Here is a 24,114-nt window from a genome sequence, read left to right as displayed (position 1 = left end):
GCTCTCACTCTCTATTTTCTTCCCGTCATCATTAAAAGAGCAGCCGCGCACCCAAAACTCGCCGTTTGGAGCTTAACGGTCGAAACGCCGGCCCCTAACGCCGTTTAAGCAGCAAGACTCTATTTCCTCCTCTACGGCTCTACCTCTCCCGCCCGTTTAAATATCCGTTTCCCCTAAAATTCGGGTTTCTGAGTTGGAACCCATTTTACCCAATTTATTCAATTTTTTTGAAATTTGAATAGCAAAATTGCGTATCCAAAATCGGACCAGCATTTTTAAGTAAGTGAGTAACTCCTCAAGATTTACAGAATTTAATTTCCAAATTTCTTCATATTTTTTTGAATTTTCGGTATTTGAATCGCTGCTGGATTTGCTGCTTGCTGACCGTTTGCAAAAGCAGAGTAAGGAATTTTCTTGACTCTTTTTCCTTTATTTTTCTCTTGTTTTCTTTTTTTCGTTTTCGTTTTGCTGTTTGGTTGCCGAGAAAGTTGAGGAAACTGATCCTTGGAAGGGGAATTTTTGTTCGAGAGAGGTTTATCTTCTCCGATTTTCACTTTTTCCCGTGAAAGAAAAATTTGCGAGACGTAGATGATGAGTTTCTTTGATTCTTGGTGATGAAATTGTTGGTAGTGTGAGTAACTCAATCGTTTGTGTTTTTCTTTTCTTGCGTTTCTCAGCAGCCAAACAGGAAATAAGTTGATTGTTCGTAGAAGATTCTCGAACTGAAGAAGTAATCGTTTGTTACTTTTTCTTTCGCCTTCTTTCATTTTCTTAGTTGCCAAACAGGTACTAAGTTGATTACAGAAATTGTCAGCAGTCATATAGTTACTATTTTTTTCCTTCATTTTCTCGGTAACCAAACACTCGTCGTCTATTACTTGTATTTCATTGTAGATATCTGGATCTGGTTTTCTGTACAATCTTTTGTTTTCGATTTTGTTTAACTGCAGAATTGATTTGTTTAGGATTAGGATCGTGATGAAATGCCTCGGTTTCGTCGCGAAAAGTGTTTAATAATTTGATCCTTTTGGCGTCAGAGTGCACAGATAAAATGTCAGTTGTTTAATCTTCGGCTCCAAATTACCCTCCCTGTGTGGAGAAGATTAGGGTTTAAGGATGATGAAAATGATGAGGCTATTACTGTCTTTTCACTACATCTCTGGCTCAGCTGATAAAGCCCAGATTGAGATCGAATCGGACCTACTGACACATATGTTTTGTTAATTACTTTGTTTATTACTTTATGTTTTCATGATTTTCAACGTGACCTCCTAATTTAAAATGCTATTATTTGTTTATTTAGTTTTTAATTTTACTTGTGTTCCATTTTTTAACTGTGTGTGATGCATGAAGCTAGTGCTATTGGTAGTATCAGGATGTTGATGCATTAGGCTCAAAAGTCCTCTGTAGTTAACTGAACTAATCTTCTTCTGTTTCCGGTTGCAGGTACGGGTTTAGCAATTTCATATATTGGTGGATCGGTACTTCAAAGACTGTAGTTACTTAAGATTCTGGTTTTTGAGAAAAAGGGTATGAATTCCATAAAGATTGAATTACAGTGTGTTTAGGCAAGCAATAGTGATAATCAACTACGGTTTTGGTAAATTTTTCGGTAGTAGAAACTTGAATGATTTTGGCCTTTGGGTCCTGGCATACTTTTTTAATCAATATCCTTCACTTTCTCAGTTTTCTGTACTTATTTCAGCCAATTTTATTACTTTCCATTCATGTTTGTCTCATGATTATTTTGCCCATTGCTACATAATTTCTTGGTTTCTTTTCTTCTGATGGGCATCTTATATCTTATTACTTGTATGCTGAGCATTTTGTAAGGTTGGCATTTCTGAATTGATTATCTGTACAATGATTCATATGCTTTTCTGCCATCCCCACCAATTTTAATGGCAGTCTTATGTTGTTTGTTCTAAATTATTTTAGGTTCAGAGAGATCCTTTTGGACAGAATTTAATGTGCCGCGATTAGCATTTTCTGCCGAAGATTCAAACATGAAGAAGCTCTTCTTTTTCAGATCTTCTGCTTCTAGTAATAACAACAATGTTCCTCCACCAACTGATAAGCAGATATCTGATGCCGAGAACTCCAATAAAAGTCCGGGTCTTAGAAGGAGCCGGTCATTGTCATCAGCAGCCTTTCTTGGAAGTGAGCCAACACAAACAGATTTTTCTTCTTCGAAATATCAAAGCAGATCTCCTTGTAGTAGTAGTGCAAGGAGCTTTCCTCATCAGCAATGTGACCAACCATCTTGGTGAGGCTTTTGTATCAGTTTATTTGTTAATGTCATGAACTTGTTTACTAGAGCTCAAGTACAACATTTAGACTCCTGTTTAGTTAAAGCTTTCTTCATGAAGCTAATTTTTCTGGTTTTCTGATATGTACCAGTTGTCGAACTCTTACTCCTGAGAGGCTTAGGACTAAACATTTTGAAGTTCCGTCTGTCCAAAACGCACATGGATTGGAGAGGCCTGGTTCTGCTGGTTCTTCTAGAATGCGCCATGATTCGTCAGGGAGCTCTTCCACGTGCTCTAGTAATGTCTCAGCCAAAGTCTTGGACCGTTACATTGATGGAGAGCAGGAGGAACTGAGCAGACAAAAGAACAGTTCTTCCCAGAGACACTTGACTGGGAATGGTGGTGGTGGATGGCGTCCTCCGCGAACTCAGTTTACAGCACCCATTTCACCTAGGGCTCATTCATTTAGAGAGGCAAAAAGTTCTCGTCTTCGTTCATCATCCAAAGATGGGGCAGAAAATGGATTTGGGCATGAATCTCCCCGGAGGCTTGCAAAGAATGTCGTTGAGAGGCTCTCACAGTCTCATGTTATTCAACCAACACGTGAGAAGGAGTTTGACCATGATATTCCACTCACCATTGAGGATATTTATGGTAGACCAGATCTGATTGCCCAGAAAAATTATCCTGGAGATGACTACTCAAGCCTGCAGAAGTTGTTCTATAGTGAAAACTGTGGTGGTATAAACACCGATGAGACTGAAGAGGACATGGATGTAGAATTACAAAGAAGATTGAGGGAAGCAGAGGAGAAGGTCATGCTACTTTCTGACGAACTTGAACAGGAAAGCTTTCTTAGAGATAGTGGGTACAATGTTCCATCACTGATTCAGACAATTAGAAACCTAACTGAGCAGAGAGTAAGCATGGCACTTGAGGTTTCAAACCTCTTACAGTTGCGAATTGCTGAGAGGGCTTTTGCCAAGAAAGAACTCAGACTGGCAAACGGAGAACTGGAGTCGCGAACGAAAAAATTAGAGAAGGAGAAGAATGAGTTGCAGTCAGCATTGGAGAGGGAACTAGACAGAAGGTCGACTGACTGGTCAATGAAGCTTGAGAAGTATCAGTCAGAGGAGCAGAGGCTTCGCGAGCGAGTTAGAGAGCTTGCAGAGCAAAATGTCTCACTTCAAAGAGAAGTCTCTTCCTTTAATGTGAGGGAAACTGAGTATAGAAGTGTGGAAACAAAATCAGAGCAACAGCTTAACAGCCTTGCTACAAGGGTGGGGGAAATGAGAGAGGAGAATCAAGAACTGAAAAATAATCTCTCAGACTTGCAAGAGAAGTATAGAGCAGCAGAGGAAGACCGTGTTTGCATCCATAAAAATTTTGAAGAGAAGGATAAGGAGTGCAAGGATCTGCATAAGTCCATTACAAGATTACTGAGAACCTGCAAAGAACAAGAGAAGACAATAGATGGCTTGCGTGAAAGTTTTAGCGAGGAATTTAGGAAGAACCAATCCGTGGAGAGGTTTGATAAGCACGTCTCCAAATTGCAGATGGAGCAAATGAGGTTGACAGGAGTAGAATTGGCCTTGAGAAGAGAGTTGGAATCTCATAAGCTTGAAGTTGATTCTCTTCGGCATGAGAATATACACTTGTTAGACCGGTTGAGAGGAAGTGGGAAAGAAAATGGTGCTTTAACTTTCAAGCTAGATAAGGAAATGTGGGCACGAATCTCCTGCATGAAGAATCAAGGGCTATCGATTCTAAACGAGAGCTCCCAGTTATGTTCAAATTTACTGGAATTTGTTAAAGGGAAAGCAGGCCAACTTCCAGAAGCTAACCATGGCTTGGATGGGCAATTTTTTGTTGAATCTGAAATGAAAGTTCAGGGCATAAAGCGTGGAACTGAAAGCTTTGCAAGAAGTTTGCAGACAATGTCCGCTTTGCTGCATGAAAAATCCAGTCTGTCCAATTCGAAATTAGCATCCAAGTGCACGAATGCTGATGGACCAGTACATCCAGATGATCAGGCTCCAGAGGTTAGTTGCTGCTGGGTTCTTTGGTATTGTTAGAAGATGCACCATATATGAATTTTTCAGTTTCTTATTATGTTAAATAAGTTATTTTGTTTCCATTCTAAAAACGAACTGTTACTGATGCTGTCACTCTTACGTAGGACGACATGAGATATGAGCTCAAAGCAGAAACTTTACTAACAAGTCTACTGAGAGAAAAGTTGTATTCAAAAGAGCTGGAGGTTGAGCAGTTGCAAGCTGAACTTGCAGCAGCTGTAAGAGGAAATGACATTCTCCAATGTGAAGTGCAAAATGCAATGGACAACCTTTCATGTCTCACCCACAAGTTGAAGGACCTTGAAATGCAGGTAACCATTAGTATCACATATAAAATTCAATGTTAGTGATCATAATATATTTGGATCTGATGCGTTATTTGTTATATGACGTACATGATGAAATTCTGAGAATGATCTTTCAGTATTGTTGAATGATGAAGTATATATTACAAAGATTAAGGCATGTAACTAATAACTATTTCCCTGCTTATTCCGTAATAAACAGATGCTTAAGAAGGACGAGAACATAAACCAGCTTCAGAGTGACCTCCAGGCATCTACGAAAGAATTAACAGTTGCTCGGGGGATACTGCCTAAAATTTCAGAGGAGAGAGATATGATGTGGGAGGAGGTGAAGAAATACAACGAGAAGAACATGTTGCTGAACTCAGAGGTTAGCATGTTGAAGAAGAAGATCGAAACCCTTGACGAGGACATACTTCTAAAGGAAGGTCAGATCACAATTCTGAAAGATACCATAGGGAACAAGCCTTTCGACCTTCTGTCCAGTCCCGATAGGCGAGAATTTTTGCTTCATTGATTGTCAAATGGCAGGGGTTTCTTATAGGGTTGAGTAAATCACATTGTTCATAGTCCTATACTCCCAAAGTTCAATAGCTTTTCTTTCTCAGTTTCCATTTGTACACTTTTCCCTCCTTTTCGTCGGTAGATAAAGAAGCCAGAAACATATAATTATTTGGTTGTAACCGGGCTTTATAGTTGTTGATAGTTGGTTTGGTTTCGCTTGTCGGCGTGATCAAGATATTCTCTATATCTTGACAAGCAAGTTAATGAATTTGTTTCACTCTAGAGATTTTCTGTGTGTTCTGTTTTCTGGTATGGTCGAATCCGCTGAGGTTTTCAAAATTCATTAAACTGTTTGCCTTCGTTAAACCAAATCGAAAGACAGCAAAAACCCGAAAAAAGAAAGAAAGAGAAGAAGGCTACTCATTAGAACTAACAACATGGGGCACAAAACCACCACCTTTGGAATGACAATAATCAAACCCATACCAAACGTTTTCTGGAACAAACGTTCTAAAATAGAACATGTAAGAAACCGGCACTACCACCCGGCCGCCATCCTGTCGATGAAGCACCCTCACCCAGCCAGGCCGCCAGTCGTCCGACCCAACCTTCTTCAGGTACAGATAGCACACCCTCCGGCTCATGCATTGTCCACTGGCCTCAAACATGTCTATGGCACATCGTCCAAACCCGCCATACCCCCCACGTCTCACACCACCTTTTGCAGCATACAATGGCTTAGGGTTGTTCAGATGCTTCACTATGATCAAATTGCCCTCGGAGTCCCCGAACCTGACGCTGACATGGTCCGAGGTTGCGGCTGATTGTGCACACGTTGTCTCAATCTCGACGGAGTAGGAGCAGTTTGTGCTGGATCCTTGTACTGGCAGAGAAGTGATGAAGGCTATTGCAACGACGGTTAAGATGCGTAGTCTCTTCATTTTTGGTTGAGAGATGGTGAGTGAAAGTATGGAAAATCTAACTCCTATATAATGCAAGAGGTTTCTCTCTTTTGTCAAATTCTGTGAGTACTAATCAAGTAAAGGTAATACAAATGGATTTACTTTGAGAAAGGAGATTCCCATTTCCCACTAGTTGCACAGAGATTCTTGCATCAGACAGTCGGAGCAGGTGAACTGTCTGACGACTCCCAAATGAGTGGGACTCCTACAGCGAAGTGTTTCCTAACTAAAGTGACTTCCGCACACCCTTTTCTTTGCAAGTCAGACAGTCCATCTGGTGACGATGACTCGCAAACTTGTTATCCATGTGGACACATCGGTATTGACATTTTCCATGTCATATGATGCAGATTTCAATCAGCTTTATCAACAGTAATTAAAGAAACGAATGCTTTAATTTTAATACAAAGCCTGAAGCGATAAATCTTTAAACAGGCTTTATTAAGTCTAATGAGATTGAAGTTTGAATAAGAAAACTATAAAACAAAGTGTACACAGAATCAACTACAAAATAAGAAATAATCCCTTGATTTGAGCTGCATCGATGCACGCCATTCCTATCGTAACATCCTAAAGATCGACAAGTACATCAGAAGTTCCGAATGGCTCTTGTTCTTCAAGGCAATAGGGCTTACAGAGTTACAGGGAACCGTCTCAATAATCAAAGGGATGCAGATTTCCAGAACTCAACAGGCTTCCGGTGCTGAAGTAGGAAACGAGTTAAAAGGACTTAGTTGGTTACAAGATAATCATAATCATCCAGATGCAGAATTCGTACCCAAGTCAAGCCCGTCAATGATCCAACAAAATTCATCAACAGAACAAATATACACAACAGAGCAACGGTAAATCAAATATACACACGACCCTAAGAATTAACACGATCAAACAACAAATGCTGATTAACCACAAGGGCCATTTATCCCATCATTTCAAAGTAAAATAAGTTTCAAGCGACTTTCTGGTTTACATATTTCTTTGTCCAAACTAGACAAGACAGAATGTAACATACCTTGGCAATTGGCATTTTTTCTCTCACTGAGTCAATCAATGAGAAATCAATATCGGCTATAGCAATCCCTGTTGACAGTCGATCTGAGAAAGAGAGCAAAAAGTTCAAATTATGTTGCAGCAGTGGCTAGTATAACTACCATGGGCATGAGTTTAAACAATTAGCCATGATTTAAAGCCACTCAAGCAGCTAGATGTGTAAGGTAATTAAGTCCTCACCAGGCAGTCGGCCAACAACTGTTCCCCACGGATCAATAATTAAAGTTTCTCCGTGGCTTTCTCTTTTATCATTATGATGTCCAGCTTGTGCAGAAGCTATGACCTAATAATACATAAGTAACATAATCATCCCAACGTGACATTGCAAGAAAAATCGTTCCCTAGAAACAAATATGAAAAGGTTATGTTGATGAAGAAGAAAATGGAATTCATACATAGCATTGAGTCTCAATTGCACGAGCACGTAGAAGAATCTCCCAGTGCGCCTGCCCAGTTACTTTGGTGAAGGCTGAAGGTGCCAATAGAATCTGCAGATTGTAATGCAAGATGTCGGTGCGAGATGCTAAATTACCCTGTATAACTTTAAACCTGCAAAAAGAAAATGTAGTTTTACCTGTGCATCATGTTGGAACCTGAGCAGCTGGTAAATCTCCGGGAATCTCAGATCATAGCATACCGTCAAACCCAAACGGCCAATAGGGCTATCAACTGCCACAACATTCTTTCCTGAAAATGTGAACAAACCAAGTCTCTGACTATCTCACACCAAAAAGATAATCAACACCAACAATAGTAACAACATTTTGATTCATTAGCGCAAGCCCGTATTTTGAACATTTCACATACGGGCAAGAACTTACCAGGTTCGGTAAAGCTGCCTTCCTTGTACACCCTTCCACCAGGAATATCCACATCAAACCTTCCACAAACAACAACATTTTTCTAATCACATTTTTCACGAAATTTCGGGGTAGCGAAAACTGCATTGCATTGAACTTAAAACAGCCTACTTACAATTGAATCTTTCTGTAAGTACTTCTGATGTTCCCAGCATCATCAACAACAACATGGGTGTTGAACAAATGTTCATCATCCGACCCCTTTTCTTGGAACCCTCCAAGTGACAACCAAATCCCAGATTCTCTACAATCCATTTACTCAAATGGGTCACTTCAATTTCCCCAAAAAATCAAATTTATGACACAAAGTTTCAATTTTTATTCTAATTTTTACCTTGCCAGGGAGCAGTACTTCTGCAAAATTGGACCCTCTAGAGGTTCTGCTATTTTCAGACTGTCACCATCTTTGGCACCAATAAATGAAAAGCTTTCCGGAAAGCAAATCAATTTTGCTCCGGCAGCAGCTGCTTCCTTCACATGATTTATAAATTAATTATTAATTAATTACATAATTAAAATGATAATTACATAAAGTTTGGAAAGGGGAAAAAGAGAAGAAAAAGAGAAGAAAAAGAGGTGAAACGATGGGTACTTTGACGAGGCGGGAGCAGGTGGCAAAATTGGTGGCGAGGTCGTTGATGGAGGTCATTTGGGCGGCGGCGACTCGGAGTGAATTGGCGGCCATGTTGGACTCTCCAGCGATGATGACGCGGGCGGACTGGGAACGGATCGGAGCGCCGTCTCGGAGGAGTGGGCTGACACGATAATTAGGTAGGGAAAGACAAAACGGCATCCTCGGTCTCTGTCATCGAATGGTCCGCCGGAAATGTTTAGGCAATGGCCACGTCGGACAGTTTGTATTTTTCTGTTATGACCACTTTACAAATATCATTTTATACTTTTATTCGAGAAACAAGTGCGATAACATATACTTCAAAAAGGCAATCTCAAGTTAATAAGGTTCTCAATTTTGTAAGGATTAGGGAGAGAATATCTATCGTACACAGTCTTACTTTTACTTTATAAAGAAATTTTCGTGACCCGAATCTGTTATTTTTCAATCGCAAATGAGCAATATTTTCATTGCGTCAAGGCTCGTCCTCTGCCGTACAAGGCATTGCTAAATATTTCAACATTTATTTTCATTTGGCTTGACAAGTGTGCATTTCCGAATTACACGACAAGAATTTCAATTCTCATAATAAATACCAAAGGTGTCAAATAAGAAACAGAATCTTGTTTTTTGAATCACAAATATAATATTTATTCCAACACAATAGACTAATATAAATAATAAGAGTGTCCAAGCGTTAAGTTAGTAACTTAATACGATGCTAATCATTCGTCGTACGTGCTCAACAAAGTAATGTATTGATCTCAACAGTTCACTGTTTAAAGCATAACAATTGATTAACGTCGTATTAAGTTACTAACTGATAAATGTTTAGGCGTTTTTGCATAAGTTGTTCACTTTGGACCAATAAGAAAACGAGTAAAGATCAACAATACACTTATTCAAACACATCAAAATCTTATGTTGCTAAAGCAAAAGACAAGCTTCGATTTTCACCAAGTACAACTAGAAGATAAAAGTCTCATGTTCTTGGATGGAAGTGCTTGCCGTTACAAGTGACTGCCGAAATGCCGAATTCTTTTGTTTAGTAAAATGGGTGCATATCGATATAAACTATGTGTCTAATGTCTAAGAAAAATCATGAACGAGAATCATGTACCAAGTTGTTTGTTGGCATTAACAATTCTAATTGATAGTTCACTTTGACCAACAAAAAATTAACACACAAAAAGACGTTCGATTTTCGCCAAGTGATAGAAAACAAAAAACTCCCTTTGTACTTGGAGCATGGAAGGAATGATCCGAGTATATTTGCCCACCGTTCTTAATTGATGATGAATATCATCATCATATTAGTTGTTAGTAAATGAGTTTAAGGTTCAAGACATCTGTCATATTTTTTGAAGCATAATTTTAGTGTACTTGAAACATCATCACATGATGTTACTATTTTACTGAATTTATATCAATCATGTCGTCCAGTCTTTATAACATGTTAAATGATAAACCACGTGACTTGTATTCTTAGTACCCATAAAAATTTATCCAAGATGCTTAGCGTGGTGGTGATGGACCACCACTACTTAAAGTATTGAGAAAGAAAAAAATGCACTTAGGAGTGATAGAAGTACTATTTTTTTTTTTTATATACATCGATAAGATAATTACATTAAGGTATTTTTAGCCAAAATGGTCTTTGAAATTAGCATAACTCATCAATTTGGTCTAGATTTGAAATTGATAGAAGTGGTCCATGAGTTTGTCCACCATTAATCATTTTGGTCATTATGTGGAAAAATCTATTGTAAATATGGACTAAAATGACAAAATACCCTCAATTTAATAAGCAATGGGCCAAAATAATTTCACAAAAATTGAGAGTATTTTTGACATTTTATCCCTTATTTAATAAATATTTTTCACAGAATAATCAAAATGATTGATGATGGACAAACTCGAGACCAGTTCTATCGATTTTAAATCTCAGATATCATTTTAGCTAAAAAGCCTTGCATTAAATTTGTCTAAACTATTGAACTGAGGTTCAAACTTAAATACAATTATGTATCACATTGCTGTAACCAACTTGACCAATTATAAATTTAGATAACAAAATACGTTTTGATTAAGACTGATGCAACATGATACAATTATTAATTAATTATTATTTGGTAATAGTTAGGGGCAACAAGTTGACAACTATATTCCCAAGAAATTCCCAAACACAACACAAAATAATTGGCAAAGTGGGGAAAAATTCTTTTCTTTTGATGATTATTCTTCTTTAGAACAATTTAATAGAAGGGAGTTGTTATGTTGCTAAATAAAGGTTGGGGAAGGGGAAGATGAGCAAAAGTTGCCTAAAATGGTGGTTTGTTGGAGGTCAAAGTCAAAACCCCAACCCATAAATTAGAATACCAAAACTGAAAATCCAACCCAAAAGGCCTCAGCTCTCTCCCTAAACATGGTTTTTCAAACCGAGGGCGAGGGGTTGGTTTCTTGTAATTGTATTCTTCCACCTCCATGCTTATTCATCTCTTTCCCTGCGAGAAACAAAGATTAAAACTTTTTTTTTAAATAATAAAGAGAACCAATTTATTGCTCCCAATCCCCCACCCCCTCTCTCTCTCTCCTCTCTTCTTTCTCTCTCTTCATTCTTTCGATCTAACCCTTTCCACGCTTCTGACAACCTTTTTTCTGTCAGAACATTCCAAATCTGTTTCATTGGTTCTCTGTCTAATCCAAATAAAAATGTTCTTCTGAGCTCTCGGATGGTTATTGAATTGTGGTAGTCTTATAGACAAAGGGCCAAAAGAATCCCTCTCCAAGGCTCCAACATATATTGAATACAAGGTAGGTTGCAGATTTTGTTTTTTCAATCTCAAAGACATGAACTTTTGTTGTTTGAGTTGTGATTCGATGTTGTTTTTTCATACCCCAGATGTTTGTTTGGTCTTAAGTTTATGTTGGACGGTTGGATTTATGGTTTTGATGTTTTTTCATGACAAAGTTCATGTCTTTTCTGAAATACCTATTAGTTTTTAGTTTGCATTTTAATTATCTGGGAATATTGTGCTGTTTCTGGACATGAACAGTTTATTTATTTGTGCCCCTTTTCAATTAATTACCTGCAAGTTAATTATCTCCTAAACTCATATTATCTGGTTTTGCACCCCTTTCAATTTGACTTTGGCTCTGTCTGCAATTTAAATTTTACTGTTAGTTTTGTATGCAGAGTTTTTGATATGTGGATCTGTTATTTGGATTTTGTAATTGTAGGGAAGCTAGAGGCGGAGCCAGGATTAGCTCTTGTTCACAACAATGACTCGTTGAATAACTTAATCCCGGGTCATTTGGTTGAGAATATGTAAGGGATGGTATCAGCTAAGTTAATGAAGCTTGTGTCACCTTGCTGGAAACCTTCTGTCGAGGGTGAAAATTCTAGTAGGGGGGACGTGATTGGACGAATTGATGGTTTGTTGTGGCATAAAGATTCAGGACATCATGTTAATGGAGATTTCTCAATGGCAGTAATTCAAGCAAACAACTTGTTGGAAGACCATAGCCAACTAGAATCAGGGCCTTTGAGCTCACTCGAATCGGGTCCTCATGGAACATTTGTTGGAATTTATGATGGACACGGAGGTCCAGAAACAGCCCGGTTTTTAAATGAACGTCTGTTCAATAACATCAAGAGTGCGTTGTTCTTTCCTCTAAATTCATCTTCTTCTTCTTTTTTATACCTATATCTGTTGAGAAGTTTGGTAATTGCGATAACTAAACTAATGCTGCTATTATCAATAAAAAAACTGAGAAACTAGTATTTTCTTATGTCTTGCACCATATATAGTCGCTTTGGTGCGGTTTGCATGTTGCTACATATATAATTATCAAGAGCTATTTCATATGTAGCTCAAATGTTTTATCGGAAAATTTACGGAAGACAGGAAACTCTTCTTTTTTCTTTTCTTTTTCTTTTTGAATCGTCTGGGAGCTTTATTGTCTAGGAATATATTTGTGGTGACAGTTTATTCATTTTGCAATGCTCGGCCGATGATGTTTGAGTCAAATTCATGATCAGTGGGGATAAGAATGGCGTTATTAATTAAATGGAAATTGTGAGGTTCCAGAGTGAGGTGTAAAACGCGTGGTTTGGACAGGATTTCTTATCTGCTTTTACTAACAACCGCCTTGATCATGAATTATATATCATAATACTAATTATGAAAATTTACAAACAATTGAGGTTCTGGTCACGTAATAATCCCTATTAATATCAGTTTTTATGATATGATTGATTTCGTATTCATGCAGGTACCGCTTCCAGTTTTTAGATAGCTAATGCTTATATTTACTGACTTGACAGCTTTCCGTGGTGCAGAGTTCACATCAGAGAATCAGGGCATGTCAGCTGATGTTATAACGAAAGCATTTTTGGCGACTGAAGAGGAGTTCCTCTCTCTAGTAAAGAAGCAGTGGACAATCAAGCCACTGCTTGCGTCTGTTGGTGCATGTTGTTTGGTAGGCATAGTATGTAGTGGGCTACTATACATAGCAAATGCAGGGGATTCTCGTGTGGTGCTAGGAAAACTGGAAAAGACTGTTAAACAGGTAAAAGCGGTTCAGTTATCAATTGAGCACAATGCAAGTTATGAATCTGTGAGAGAGGAGTTGCGCTCGTTGCATCCCGATGATCCACAGATTGTGTTATTAAAGCACAAGGTGTGGCGCGTGAAGGGTTTGATACAGGTGATTATTTTTCTGATCTGTTCTTAATTTTGTGTATTATCTTCGGAGTCATTTTCTGTTACCCTATACACACTTACATAGTGATCGCTTTCCCCTTTGACTTGTGTGTGACTGAGTAATTTTCATCTTAAGACTTTAGTTTTCACAAATTTTCCATTTATAGGGAACTTTAACAAAAAGCTCATTGTACTGTTCACTTTAACGAAAAACCACATTTTTACACTAAAAAGTCAATCCTGGTACTATTCACTTTACCCTTTATTTTGTCCTTATCATTAAAACTCAAAGTTTTCAAGCCCTTTTCATTAGTTTTCCGAGCGTGGTGCCATTATTATCAAATGGATTTTGGAACTAAATAATTGAGGTTTATGTGTATTTGACTTTCAGTTCTAAGCCCGGAGTTTCGAACAATTTTGCTAATTTGCAGGAGGAATGTTTTTGTGAATTTTAACAAATGATTTGAGATCTTTTGAACATTAATATTGATGAAAAGAAATGTGAATAGTCATGCAGTGAAAGTACATGCGATCAAAGTGGTCTTCTTCTCTCTTAACGGTTTTCTTTTACTTAAATTAGAACAGAGTTTCTTTAAGATAAACTATGAGACCTAGTTAGGTTCGTTCAATTTTGCGTTTAAGTTTTGGCGTTTAAGTTTTAGGTAATTCTCATTCATTGAAATCTCTTTGCTCGTGACCAAATTTGCATGCCCCCTTCACAAAGTTGGCATGGCATGCACAATAGAACAGCACTCATGTTAGAGATGCTTGCTTGTCTTGCAGATTTCAAGATCCATCGGTGATGCCTACCTAAAGAGGCAAGAATTTAACAAAGAACCTCTATTGCCAAAGTTCAGATTATCACAACCCTTCAACAAGCCGATCCTTAAAGCTGAGCCAACAGTATTAGTCCAAAAACTCTACCCCGAAGATCAGTTTCTTATATTTGCATCAGACGGCCTATGGGAGCAGTTAAGCAATCAGGAGGCAGTTGACATTGTCCAGAGCTATCCACGCAATGTACGGTCCCTATGTCAAGTTTTGACTTTCTTTTGTATTTAATCAATCATGTTTTGCATCGTGGTTGATCGGTCTTGTTTTGCCCATATGATATCATAAGCTCAGTAGCTCAGTTTGGAATTGTCTTTTATTGAAGTTGCTATTACACCTGCGATAATGTTCCCCATATTTGTGCAGGGTAGCGCAAGGAAACTTGTCAAAGCTGCACTTCGCGAAGCAGCGAAGAAGAGAGAAATGAGATATTCGGACTTAAAAAAGATAGACCGAGGGGTGAGGAGACATTTTCACGACGACATCACAGTGGTAGTTCTGTTCCTAGATTCGCATCTGGTCAGTCGTAGCTACTGTGACGGGCCTCTGCTATCGGTTAAGGCAGCTGGTGGTGTCCCTGCCAGCACCTAGATTTAGGAGGTTCAAATGCATCTATCTCTCAAACCCCCTGGTTTTCTTCACTTGTACTAAGAAACAAACGAAAGCTTTTGTTTTCTTTACGAAGAAGAGAGTTAAAGGCAGATTTTGGGTCTTTTTTTTCCTTCTTTTTTTTTTTCGTTTTTCTTCTCTCTTCTGCTGATGTATAGCTGTGCTCTATGGATTTTATTTTATTTTTTATATTTTTAACTTTTACATTTAATGCCACATGAAATTTGAGTATATAGATAGCTAGAGAACTGAGAGTGCCTCAGAAAAAATTTCTGCAGAAAGTTCCTAGCCTTTGGATCATGACATGATGATAATTGTTATTTTTATTATTTTCCGGAGCTACTATTTGCATGAATTGTATGTTTGCCTTGAAATATAAACTTGGAAGCGTTGTGTCAATCGAAATTTCCAATTCAACTTGCACCTCGACTCTGTACCAAGCAATACTTCATGCCTTTTCCTACTTCAAAAATGAAATGCTTAGGGGTAGGCACTCAATAGACGTAGGGGTAGGCACGTTCCCATAACGCTAAAGATAAATTTAAAGTCGCATATCGCTTAACGTTATTAACTTTTGTTCTAACCAATGATTTAAATCCAAAAGTTATTGTATAAGAACATCTCCACCCGTTGGTGAAGACAAAGGCAAATGCAACAATGTTGTCCTTAATCCCAAAAAACCACCTCCAGTCCAATAAAGCAAGGTCAAGTGGTGGATCAATCACCGACTGCCAAAAACTCGAGCAGGAGAAGGCCAGCAATGTGCCAGCGGCCAATTTGATGTCGTGCTGACACCAACGCATATTTTATTTTATTTTATTGTCAGGTGCGTGTAAAGAGAGTGGCCAAAAAAAAAAACTGCAGCGGAGTACCCCGCAGAATCTGTTAAGCATAAATACATAACGAACAATGAAAACCAACTCAAACCGCAGAATGGCAACTTTGAAAGTGAGTTTGAGCGGCACTGCTGCTCCTACTTCTTCACCATCACCATCTCTGAAATCTTGGCCACACATCTCAGATTCTCCCCCCAAGATTTCAGTGGTAGCCAGATTTCCAAACGCCACCGTATTAACTCCTCCCAAGCTCCGTCTTCAGGCTTCTCTGGGGAAGAAAACCAGAGCTTCAGTCTCTGCAGCTATGGAAACCGGGTATGTTACAGTAAATGGGGAATGTAGTACAGTAAAAACCAAAGTTTTTACCTTTCTTCTCTGTTTTTTAGGAACCCAATTGCTAGAATTGTACAAGTCTTCATATTTGACTTCCAGATTGGCTGAGCAATCTTACTTTTCGTATTTGTGTTTTGGTTGTCCTGTTCTTATGTGGGAAGTGGGCAAGAAGTTCTTCCACCAGCTCTTACTTCTACGTCGGACCCACCTCCAATCTTCAATGGAAATACAAGGTTGGTATACTTTGCTAGATTTTGCACTACTTCATTGCATATTGTTTTTAGTCCGGCTATAAGACGGCTATATCATTGATACTATGTAGATGTCATTGTTGCCAACAGAACGTACTGATATGTTATCGATACCTTTTCAACAATAAACAAGTTCTGTTAAGTTTTCGGGTTAGGAGTTTTTAGTTTACGTGTTCTTGTGATTCCAATCCATGTGTTTGTTTCACTGCACATTACAACGTTTACATTTTTAGATTTGTGATTTTGTTAATCTGAGTCAGACTATAAGAAACGTGGGGTTTTCTTTTTGTGTTGTTTGAAGGCTGTATATAGACCAAGCCCCTTAATCGTCGATGATTGTTATGAAGAGGGTTGGAGGAAAAGATACAATTGGTTTCTATTGATCTGCAAGACAGGCCTGCTTGGTACAAGGAGAAAGTCTACCTTGCTAACAAGGTGAGCTTTTGTGACTAGAGCATATGCTACAAGGCTGGTTTCATTTATCTTGTGCTGCATTAGAACGAAATGCTCTCGTATCATAAGGCATCTAAAATACCGCCCTGTGGTGGAGTAATTAGATGAAGAAGAGAAGACAATGGCATATTTCCAGGCCATTATGTCTGCACAAAGTTTCTTTGTGATCCGTATGCTTAATTAACCGTTTTATTTTCTCTACGAGGTGTGTCTGGTATGAAATTTGAACGCCGGTGCCATCACTCGAACACAATAACGAAGTGAGAGGATACATTGGCAGTCACTTTGAAGGGCCTTCACTGTTCCCTGATGTGAGCTTTCGAGAATACTTGGTTAATGAATATTGGCTTCTGTATGTTATACAAATGCTTATACTCTGCAAATTTAGGATCCCGCGAAGAAAGAGTTTGGGGAAGAGTTGCTGTCCTACACAGACTCCTTCAATAGATCTGTGTTTTCGTCAGTAAAACAAGATGAAATCGAGTCAGCTGGTGAAACGATCACTTGCTCCTTTCAATGTTACTATTTAAGTTGCAATTAAGCTAATGTAACCATAGTCGCGAGTGTAAGCAGATTGGACATTTGACTATATCGAAACTGCTCTTTCCAAATTGGAAGACGGACCTCTCTTTCTCGGCAAGTTTAGTCTGGTAATATGGCTGCCATATCCGCTCTGTCAACTAGTATTTCATATGAAGCTTTCGCCATCCATGTGTGCAAATTTCATACGAAGCTTTCGCCATCATTTTGAAGATTGTTCTTAATTTTCAGGTGGATATAGCGCTTACGCTCCCTCCCTCGGAAGGTTTCAGCTTTACTTGATGGACTTGAAGAAGTATGACATCGCTGCAGGGAGACCTAAACTGGCAGCATGGATTGAGGTACAAAACGATTGGATTCCGAATTTGATAGAAAAGGTTACTCATGTGAATACATATCACTTGTTTGTAGGAGATGAACAAAAAATGTAGCTTACAAACAAACCCGATGTGACCCCAAAGAGCTTGTCGAACTTTATAGGAGACGCTTTTCGGTAATAATCTTCTTGCAGCATGTTAGCAAGTCAATTATCGTTGTTGCCAAATGCTAATCTCTTATGCCTCGTTTACTAATCCGTATTCAGATTGAGAGGAGAATTGAATTAACGAGGGATTGAATTGAGGAGAAATTGGTTTACTAATTCTTCTTTCTTCTTCTTGTTCTAAATAACTAATTAATTATTTCTCTCTTATGTCTGCTGCTGCACTGGGTTTTGATGTGAAACCGGAAGGCGCTGGGTGTTTTGAACGGCACCGTATGGAAGAGAGGAGATACGGGTATTTTGGGTAGAAAAAACTGATTTCGGATGAAGGTTTTCTCCCGGAATTGAAATACCACTTATCTGATTCCGGGAAAATCAGGAATCTGATTCCTTATTTTAGGTGGGTCGCACGTATAATTGCATTCCCCAATGTTGGTAAACGCTTGAAGCACTTGGAATAAGTGCAATTCTCATTCCTCTCACTCCATTCCCCTTACGTAGAGATTGTTGGATAATGGCCAAATTAGTGGTCAAGTGGACAACAAGCCAAATCACATTTCGGCTATTAAACAAACCAAAAGAATGAAGGACATAATGATGTGGGAACATCATTAGGAGGTTTTCCTTTATGATGTGGCCACATGAGTGGCAATTATGATGTTTGTTCTTTTTGTTTATATTAAGGCATTTGGTTATGCCTTTGGTTTTGGGGGTTGGGAACGGCAGATTAGACAGAAGAAGAGGTGGGTTGCTGTTTTCTATCCTCCATTTGTGCCATCATTCATTATAAGATATTGTGCTACATTTTTTGGCTTTTGGGAGAGAAGAATTTGATATGTGTTTCTTCTTCTCCATTTGTTCTTTGTATGAGCAAGAGCTATTGGGTGTATATGGGATATTGGGTTTGAGAGTTCAACTCTATTTGTAATTTCCATTTTGATATTAGTGGAATTTCCTCGCCATCTCTGAACTGGACGTAAGCTTACGCCGAACCAGTATAAATTCTTGTGTCATTTGGATTATTTGTCTTATCATATTTTGTTGTATTAGTTTATTGGTTTCATATTTGACGCTTCCGCACAACAGAGACACCCTTAATGCATTGGCACTGCAGATGTTCCGAATTTTGCTCGTATGCATTTCCATGCACTGATGGTTCAGACTTCAGAGATCCTCGAGAACCAATCATAATTCTCCCAGAAACTGGTAATTGTTGAAGCGAAACTTCATTTCTGGTATAAGAAGTCAACTGAATTGGTACTTGCCAGTCTTTTTACAAGAAAAATAACCTTTGCACTTCAATTGCTGGGGGGCATGTCTAAAAACTATCTCGGCCTTGTTTGGAATTTGGTTCTGGAAGGGCTAAAAGTGCTTCAAGTCAGTCATAGAAGTGCTTTCTAGAGAAGCACCTATTAGATGGTTTTTCAAGAAGCACTTTAAAGTGGCTTTACATGAAGCACTTATATTTTTTAACAAAACACTTCGAACAATAGCAATTAAGAACATAAACACTTTATAGAGAAACAATCCCATACAGTCTCGTCAGATGTTATTCTCGGAAAATGTTCGTATGAGCACTAGTTGGCTGCTTAAATGTTCTTAGAAAATCCTGCAAAAATCTAAAAAATTTCTGCTAGAAAGCAAAAGCCATAAGCAGTTGGAATAGCTAGCTAAGGGGAATTAAGGAAGCTGCTTTATTTAACCCTGGATACTTTTTGTTTACACTTTCTAAAATCAACAAACATATAAATCTTCTCCAACACCAAAACTGCAGAAGCAACTTATTAACGCTACATCATTCCATCCTAACCTCGCTTCAATGAACCAGAATCTTCCCGAATCAGTGAACAGATAAAAATATTGAAAAACCGCCTTAAATACGATATGTAATGAGGAAATTTTGTTTCAACATCTCTATCTAGGTATTATCCCAAAAAATTAGATCAACCTGACAAGACATCGGTGAGAATATAAAGTCGCCGAGGGCAGTAACTCGCCAAAATTATACTACCCACCCAAAATATTAAAGCAAATTTTACTCAATACTGCAGGATTTTAGCAATAATGTGTTATCCCCTCCATCGATTATCAGCGTCATGCTCTGTGCGAGATTGATCATTTCTGGGTTCATGTATAGAGCACTGACAATTACCTCTTTGCATTTGAAATGGTCACTTGATCGAGAAGTACGTATATGAGTGAATGCAGAGCAGTTGCACGCACACTACCTCAGCAGTACTTTCCATATCTTGCTCATATACATGATCAAAGACCACACGGCAAGCCCCGCTGAAACATAAAGCAAAAAAACACCAGAAGCTACGATAACATCTGGTCTTCCAAAACTGCACAAGTTGAACGAATTGGGGTCAGAAACTAAATTAATAAACTCTTTCACCTGTATTGGCTTAATCTGTATTGGCTGAAGAAGAATAGCTGAAAAATCCAAGAAAAAAAGATGATGCACCTGTTGTCTCGGGTTGCCAAGAGGATAGTCAGTGCTATCATCTGTGTGGCTGTTTTCCACTTTCCCAAGTTATTTACAGCTACAGCCTGAGAGTATTTATCATTTGAATGAAAACTTATTTTACGATCAAGTTACAGCTGATATCTTCTGTCGGTTCTGAATTGAGAAGGCAGTTGTTTAGAGGTATCATGGGGAAGGAAAACAAACCTCTAAAAGTTTAGTGTTCTGAGAAGCAGCCCATTCTCTAACTGCTGACATGGTTATCTAAAAATACAACGCAAAAGTGATTAGTGAGACAGTGCTATCAACACGAGGGATCCATAAAAGTACAGGATAAAATAATTGCATAACAAAAACGTTGGGTGGGGGAAGAGAGAGCAGTTGATAAGACAATTACTCATTTGAGCAAATATAGGTTAAAAGGATTTGTTCATTGAGCCCAAAACAGTAGAAGTTGGGAACTCACAACGCAGAATATGCACATCCATGCACAAAAAACGAATAAAAGGGCACACTCAACCTAACATGGATGAAAAAATCATGCCAAAGTATTTGCAAATTGTAATTCAGCTGCTGTCCATATACATGATATATGAACCCCAACATCTTTAGGAAGAGACCTTGTGCTTTCTACATGCAAGATCATGCCCAAACATTTTCATGTTAAATACAGTCACACTTCATTTTTCTACTAACTATAACTTCCTAGCAAAAATACAATCAAATTTAATTTTGACAATTACTAATACACTAGTGAAATATTTTATTGGCCCACCAATACAAGACATACAAGAAAGCAAGCCCTAAATCATTTAATTAATAACTAAGGAAATAGAGAAGACAGATAGAACAATATAATACCTCTCTACCAATTATGGCAATTGAAGGAACGACAAACAGCCATGGAACTTGCCCAAACATGGCAACGTCCAAAGGCCTAGAACACAATAAAACCAGTGTGGCTGCAACCATGAGCTGCATTCAGCAGGAATGACAGTTTTAGAGAAGAATTATAATAACCAAAGCACTCCTTTTTATTTCAAGAAGCTGAAAGTGACAATAGAAGTATTTAATTTTAACTTTAGTGTGGAAGACAATACCTTATCAGCCACCGGATCCAAAAATGCGCCAAAAGCAGATCCTAATTTCATCTGAAACACAAATAAACTTTTATAAAGTCAATAAATTTAACGCAGATGAACAACCTCAAGCATTAAAATTCCCAAAATCAATTGAAAAGATACAGAAAATAAGTTAACCTTCCGAGCAATATACCCATCGAGCCAATCAGTAATTGCTGCAGCAATGAAAATACTTGTTGTGGCAGTTGTTCCCCACCAACTATCGATGTAGAAAGCTAGGACAATGGAAAGGAAAAAACCAATGTTAGCCTAATCAAATGCAAAGGCATATGCTTCCAAAAACAAAATCTGCAGAAACCGAAAATGCATACAAAACCAGATGTTTAAACATCTCAATTGCCAAAATATGACCACTCCAATTGTATTGGAGCTCCAACAGTGACATCAATGTCAAAAAGCAAACAAAACCCACATGGATAATTCAAAAAAATTGGCAAAATACAACATACAAATCAACATCATTGCCAAAATATGAGTACTCCAATCGCATTGGAACTCCCAATAGAGACACCAATGCCAAAAAAAAAAAAACCATCTAGGCAACCTAAATTTAGCTAGATAATACAATTGCAATTTATACAATTCGCAACGAAAACGAAAAATCAATCGAAAGTCATACTGCTAATGAGAACCGGCACGGCGGCGACGCGGCCGAGAGTCAGAATGGTGGGCAAGGTGAGGAATTTGGAGGAGGATTCGGATTGCTGCTGCTGTTGTTTTTGTTGATGTGTCAGAGGAGAAAGCAATTCGTCTTGGTTCGGGTACAATTGGCTGTCGTACCAATCGGTGCCCTTATGATTCTCCGAACCCATGTCGGCCATAAGACCACCAACACCACCGGTGCCGGACTCGGAGCCGGACCCACCAGAGGACTCTCCGCGATCTTCGAAGGAACCGCCACTAGCGTTGCTGCGGCTGCGGGAGGAGGAGGAGGCGGAGAAGCATTTAGGGAATCTGGGGGCTAGGTTTAGGGGAAGAGGGAGAATTGGGGGCGGGAGGGGTGCGCAGGGGGTTATCCTGCACCCGGAGTATTTACGCGTGTGCGTTAATGCCTCGATGAAGTTTTTACCAAATGGGGGTGAAGAGGGAGAGAAGGAGGAGGGGGTGGAGGTGGAGGTGGAGGTGGAGGAGAAGATGGAATTGAAGAGAATTTGGTAGGGCTTTTTGGGGTATATACAGGAGGCTGCTGTGGTCATTTTGAGCACCAGGGGTGACATGGCTGCCAACCAAAGTACCAAACCGACTTCTACAAAAAGTGCTTTTTAAGTTTCAGCAGGACTCTCTCTCTCTCTTTCTCAGGGGAAACAGTTATAAAAACCAACGCAACTAAAAGCCGATGAGGTCTGCGTTTGCTTATTTTAGCAGCTCTATTTCTTCTTCTGCTTCTGCTGATGATTTTATTCCGTTTGGGAGGACGGAAGTTCGGTCGCTTTGGTTTTGGATGGACATTTCCACAACGAATTTTCCCATGATTCCATTCCACTTGTTAGTCCTCCATTGTTTTCTAATAAAATAATAATAAAATAAAAAAGAGAGAGCCATGTTGGAATACCTTCCTACTTTTTTTTTTTGGTAAAAAAAAGTTTTTCGCTTATTTCCTTTGGACTTTCAATTTCGAATTTGTCTACATGTATTTAATATAATTGTCATTTTAATAGTTAAATGATCATGCTATTATAATTTATATACATATATTCCACATGGATCATATCTGAGGGATTTCTTTTTTTTTTTTTAAATATCATATAAACTTAAACACATTTTCAATTTGTCATATGAACTAAAGTTTTAAGCGATTTGTCATATTAACTTTCTTAAATTATTAATTAGTCATCTCACCCTAACTCTGTTATTTTTCATTCAAAACAAGTCACATGATTTGGGCTTAGGATTATTTTAGACATTTAAATGTAAAGAATATCATCCAACTTTACCATACATTGGAGGGTTCCCAATGACTATATTTTTTTAGTCATCGTCACTTCGAAACACATCGAATCGAGTGTGTGTCGTTCCTCTCTTTCGAACGACAAATCCTCGTATACATTATACTAGATCAACCATTTTTTTGTATCTTTTGAGAAACCCTAGAATTATTTTTGGGGAGTAAAATGTTGAAATGTTTGGAATAACCTTGAACATAAGTCATGACTTATTTTGTATGCAAAACTTTACGTAGCTAGGGTCAAATGACAAATTAATGACTTCGAAAAGTTGGTATGACAATTTGCTTGAAGTTTTAGTTCATATGACAAATTGAAAAAGTGTATAAGTTCATATGACATAAACTTTGTGCTTCACTCCATTGTTTTATAGATATAATTATTCCTTAATTACAACTAGTGGATAGTCACGGTGATTAACGCATTCATCTTCAAACTATTGCATTCCGGTTAAAAACATCCCCATACTCTTGGTTTAGATTTGTAATAAAAAAAATACTCCTTAATAAAAGTTGATCCTGTTTTAATGTTTTTAGCTATTTTTCTTAAAAATGAAGGTATATTATATATATCTAAAAATATATTTCAACTGAATTTTCTTTTTAAAACAGAAACGTTCGGTTCTCATTGGGCCCCCCAAATCACACTCATCTTGATTTTTAAAGCCCAATAGTTGTTAATTTTCCAAAAAGGAACAAATTTAAATGATTAATTGCTCGTTTGAATGTGCTTTTAAAATGACTAAATGTGATTTTAGAGAAAATATTTGTGCGTTTCAAAAGTATTTAAAGTGCTTTCTACAAGAAGCACCAGTTATGTGCTTCTTGCAGGAAGCACTTTAAGTGATTTTCTAGGATTTACTTGTATCTTTACTAATGATTTGTTCTAAAAACATTTTTACTAA

The 24,114-nt window shown here is 38.1% G+C and overlaps 6 protein-coding genes and 1 long non-coding RNA gene across 14 annotated transcripts; 4 read left to right on the top strand and 3 right to left on the bottom strand.

The window, feature by feature from the left end:
- Positions 1–5,415, top strand: LOC103446937 (MAR-binding filament-like protein 1). Of its 7 annotated transcripts, none has more exons than XM_070825257.1 (7): positions 1–401; positions 678–730; positions 1,447–1,530; positions 1,939–2,266; positions 2,401–4,291; positions 4,429–4,635; positions 4,832–5,415. In XM_070825257.1, exons 4-7 carry the CDS (start codon positions 2,007–2,009, stop codon positions 5,144–5,146), a joined length of 2,673 nt encoding a protein of 890 aa, XP_070681358.1. In that variant the 5' UTR covers positions 1–401; positions 678–730; positions 1,447–1,530; positions 1,939–2,006; the 3' UTR covers positions 5,147–5,415. The 7 variants fall into 7 exon arrangements, with proteins under 7 accessions (XP_070681358.1, XP_070681356.1, XP_008384317.1 ...); XM_070825255.1 differs by having other exon boundaries at positions 678–786; XM_070825256.1 differs by having other exon boundaries at positions 7–279; positions 678–786.
- Positions 5,416–5,549: 134 nt separating this feature from the next.
- Positions 5,550–6,074, bottom strand: LOC103446938 (embryo-specific protein ATS3A-like). The gene has a single exon (XM_008386096.4). It carries the CDS (start codon positions 6,072–6,074, stop codon positions 5,550–5,552), a length of 525 nt encoding a protein of 174 aa, XP_008384318.1.
- Positions 6,075–6,507: 433 nt separating this feature from the next.
- Positions 6,508–8,916, bottom strand: LOC103446940 (deaminated glutathione amidase, chloroplastic/cytosolic). Its single transcript, XM_008386097.4, has 9 exons — positions 8,598–8,916; positions 8,340–8,476; positions 8,121–8,249; positions 7,967–8,025; positions 7,720–7,832; positions 7,541–7,633; positions 7,326–7,428; positions 7,108–7,190; positions 6,508–6,798 (listed from the first exon to the last, which is right to left on the bottom strand). The coding sequence occupies exons 1-9, from the start codon at positions 8,796–8,798 to the stop codon at positions 6,757–6,759; spliced, it is 960 nt and encodes a 319-aa protein (XP_008384319.1). The 5' UTR covers positions 8,799–8,916; the 3' UTR covers positions 6,508–6,756.
- A 2,000-nt stretch (positions 8,917–10,916) lies between these two features.
- Positions 10,917–14,995, top strand: LOC103446941 (probable protein phosphatase 2C 38). Of its 2 annotated transcripts, none has more exons than XM_008386098.4 (5): positions 10,917–11,432; positions 11,859–12,275; positions 12,946–13,328; positions 14,108–14,344; positions 14,522–14,995. In XM_008386098.4, the coding sequence occupies exons 2-5, from the start codon at positions 11,954–11,956 to the stop codon at positions 14,744–14,746; spliced, it is 1,167 nt and encodes a 388-aa protein (XP_008384320.3). In that variant the 5' UTR covers positions 10,917–11,432; positions 11,859–11,953; the 3' UTR covers positions 14,747–14,995. The 2 variants fall into 2 exon arrangements, with proteins under 2 accessions (XP_008384320.3, XP_008384321.3); XM_008386099.4 differs by having other exon boundaries at positions 10,923–11,432; positions 12,961–13,328.
- A 650-nt stretch (positions 14,996–15,645) lies between these two features.
- Positions 15,646–16,633, top strand: LOC139197568 (uncharacterized). Its single transcript, XM_070825254.1, has 3 exons — positions 15,646–15,915; positions 16,095–16,166; positions 16,486–16,633. Exons 1-3 carry the CDS (start codon positions 15,674–15,676, stop codon positions 16,508–16,510), a joined length of 339 nt encoding a protein of 112 aa, XP_070681355.1. The 5' UTR covers positions 15,646–15,673; the 3' UTR covers positions 16,511–16,633.
- A 433-nt stretch (positions 16,634–17,066) lies between these two features.
- Positions 17,067–18,101, top strand: LOC103446942 (uncharacterized). Its single transcript, XR_003774943.2, has 4 exons — positions 17,067–17,287; positions 17,409–17,518; positions 17,589–17,670; positions 17,908–18,101. It is a non-coding gene; the product is annotated as an uncharacterized lncRNA (long non-coding RNA).
- Positions 18,102–19,329: 1,228 nt separating this feature from the next.
- Positions 19,330–22,766, bottom strand: LOC103446943 (CDP-diacylglycerol--glycerol-3-phosphate 3-phosphatidyltransferase 2-like). Its single transcript, XM_008386101.4, has 7 exons — positions 21,887–22,766; positions 21,385–21,482; positions 21,226–21,276; positions 20,987–21,100; positions 20,333–20,389; positions 20,126–20,211; positions 19,330–20,003 (listed from the first exon to the last, which is right to left on the bottom strand). Exons 1-7 carry the CDS (start codon positions 22,482–22,484, stop codon positions 19,883–19,885), a joined length of 1,125 nt encoding a protein of 374 aa, XP_008384323.3. The 5' UTR covers positions 22,485–22,766; the 3' UTR covers positions 19,330–19,882.
- Between the last annotated feature and the right edge of the window lie 1,348 nt (positions 22,767–24,114).

The sequence above is a fragment of the Malus domestica genome, chromosome 07, assembly GCF_042453785.1.
Source record: "Malus domestica chromosome 07, GDT2T_hap1".
Lineage (NCBI taxonomy): Eukaryota > Viridiplantae > Streptophyta > Magnoliopsida > Rosales > Rosaceae > Malus > Malus domestica.
The sequence above is the reverse complement of the archived record's forward strand: the minus strand, read 5'-3'. Positions and strand labels throughout refer to the sequence as shown.

What these genes read in the sequence shown, in the direction of transcription:
- LOC103446940 (XM_008386097.4), bottom strand. Translation starts at nt 8,798, where the DNA reads ATGCCGTTTTGTCTTTCCCTACCTAATTATCGTGTCAGCCCACTCCTC. An exon ending in AAGTACTGCTCCCTGGCAAG is followed by an intron (nt 8,250 to 8,339) that starts GTAAAAATTAGA and finishes AATGGATTGTAG; the next exon opens with AGAATCTGGGATTTGGTTGT. An exon ending in ACTTACAGAAAGATTCAATT is followed by an intron (nt 8,026 to 8,120) that starts GTAAGTAGGCTG and finishes TGTTTGTGGAAG; the next exon opens with GTTTGATGTGGATATTCCTG.
- LOC103446938 (XM_008386096.4), bottom strand. Translation starts at nt 6,074, where the DNA reads ATGAAGAGACTACGCATCTTAACCGTCGTTGCAATAGCCTTCATCACT.
- LOC103446941 (XM_008386098.4), top strand. Translation starts at nt 11,954, where the DNA reads ATGGTATCAGCTAAGTTAATGAAGCTTGTGTCACCTTGCTGGAAACCT. An exon ending in GCGTGAAGGGTTTGATACAG is followed by an intron (nt 13,329 to 14,107) that starts GTGATTATTTTT and finishes CTTGTCTTGCAG; the next exon opens with ATTTCAAGATCCATCGGTGA. An exon ending in TCCAGAGCTATCCACGCAAT is followed by an intron (nt 14,345 to 14,521) that starts GTACGGTCCCTA and finishes ATATTTGTGCAG; the next exon opens with GGTAGCGCAAGGAAACTTGT.
- LOC139197568 (XM_070825254.1), top strand. Translation starts at nt 15,674, where the DNA reads ATGAAAACCAACTCAAACCGCAGAATGGCAACTTTGAAAGTGAGTTTG. An exon ending in TCTGCAGCTATGGAAACCGG is followed by an intron (nt 15,916 to 16,094) that starts GTATGTTACAGT and finishes TTATGTGGGAAG; the next exon opens with TGGGCAAGAAGTTCTTCCAC. An exon ending in ATCTTCAATGGAAATACAAG is followed by an intron (nt 16,167 to 16,485) that starts GTTGGTATACTT and finishes TGTTGTTTGAAG; the next exon opens with GCTGTATATAGACCAAGCCC.
- LOC103446943 (XM_008386101.4), bottom strand. Translation starts at nt 22,484, where the DNA reads ATGTCACCCCTGGTGCTCAAAATGACCACAGCAGCCTCCTGTATATAC. An exon ending in TGGATCCGGTGGCTGATAAG is followed by an intron (nt 21,101 to 21,225) that starts GTATTGTCTTCC and finishes TGCTGAATGCAG; the next exon opens with CTCATGGTTGCAGCCACACT. An exon ending in AGAACACTAAACTTTTAGAG is followed by an intron (nt 20,212 to 20,332) that starts GTTTGTTTTCCT and finishes AAATACTCTCAG; the next exon opens with GCTGTAGCTGTAAATAACTT.
- LOC103446937 (XM_008386095.4), top strand. Translation starts at nt 2,007, where the DNA reads ATGAAGAAGCTCTTCTTTTTCAGATCTTCTGCTTCTAGTAATAACAAC. An exon ending in CAGATGATCAGGCTCCAGAG is followed by an intron (nt 4,292 to 4,428) that starts GTTAGTTGCTGC and finishes ACTCTTACGTAG; the next exon opens with GACGACATGAGATATGAGCT. An exon ending in TGAAGGACCTTGAAATGCAG is followed by an intron (nt 4,636 to 4,831) that starts GTAACCATTAGT and finishes CGTAATAAACAG; the next exon opens with ATGCTTAAGAAGGACGAGAA.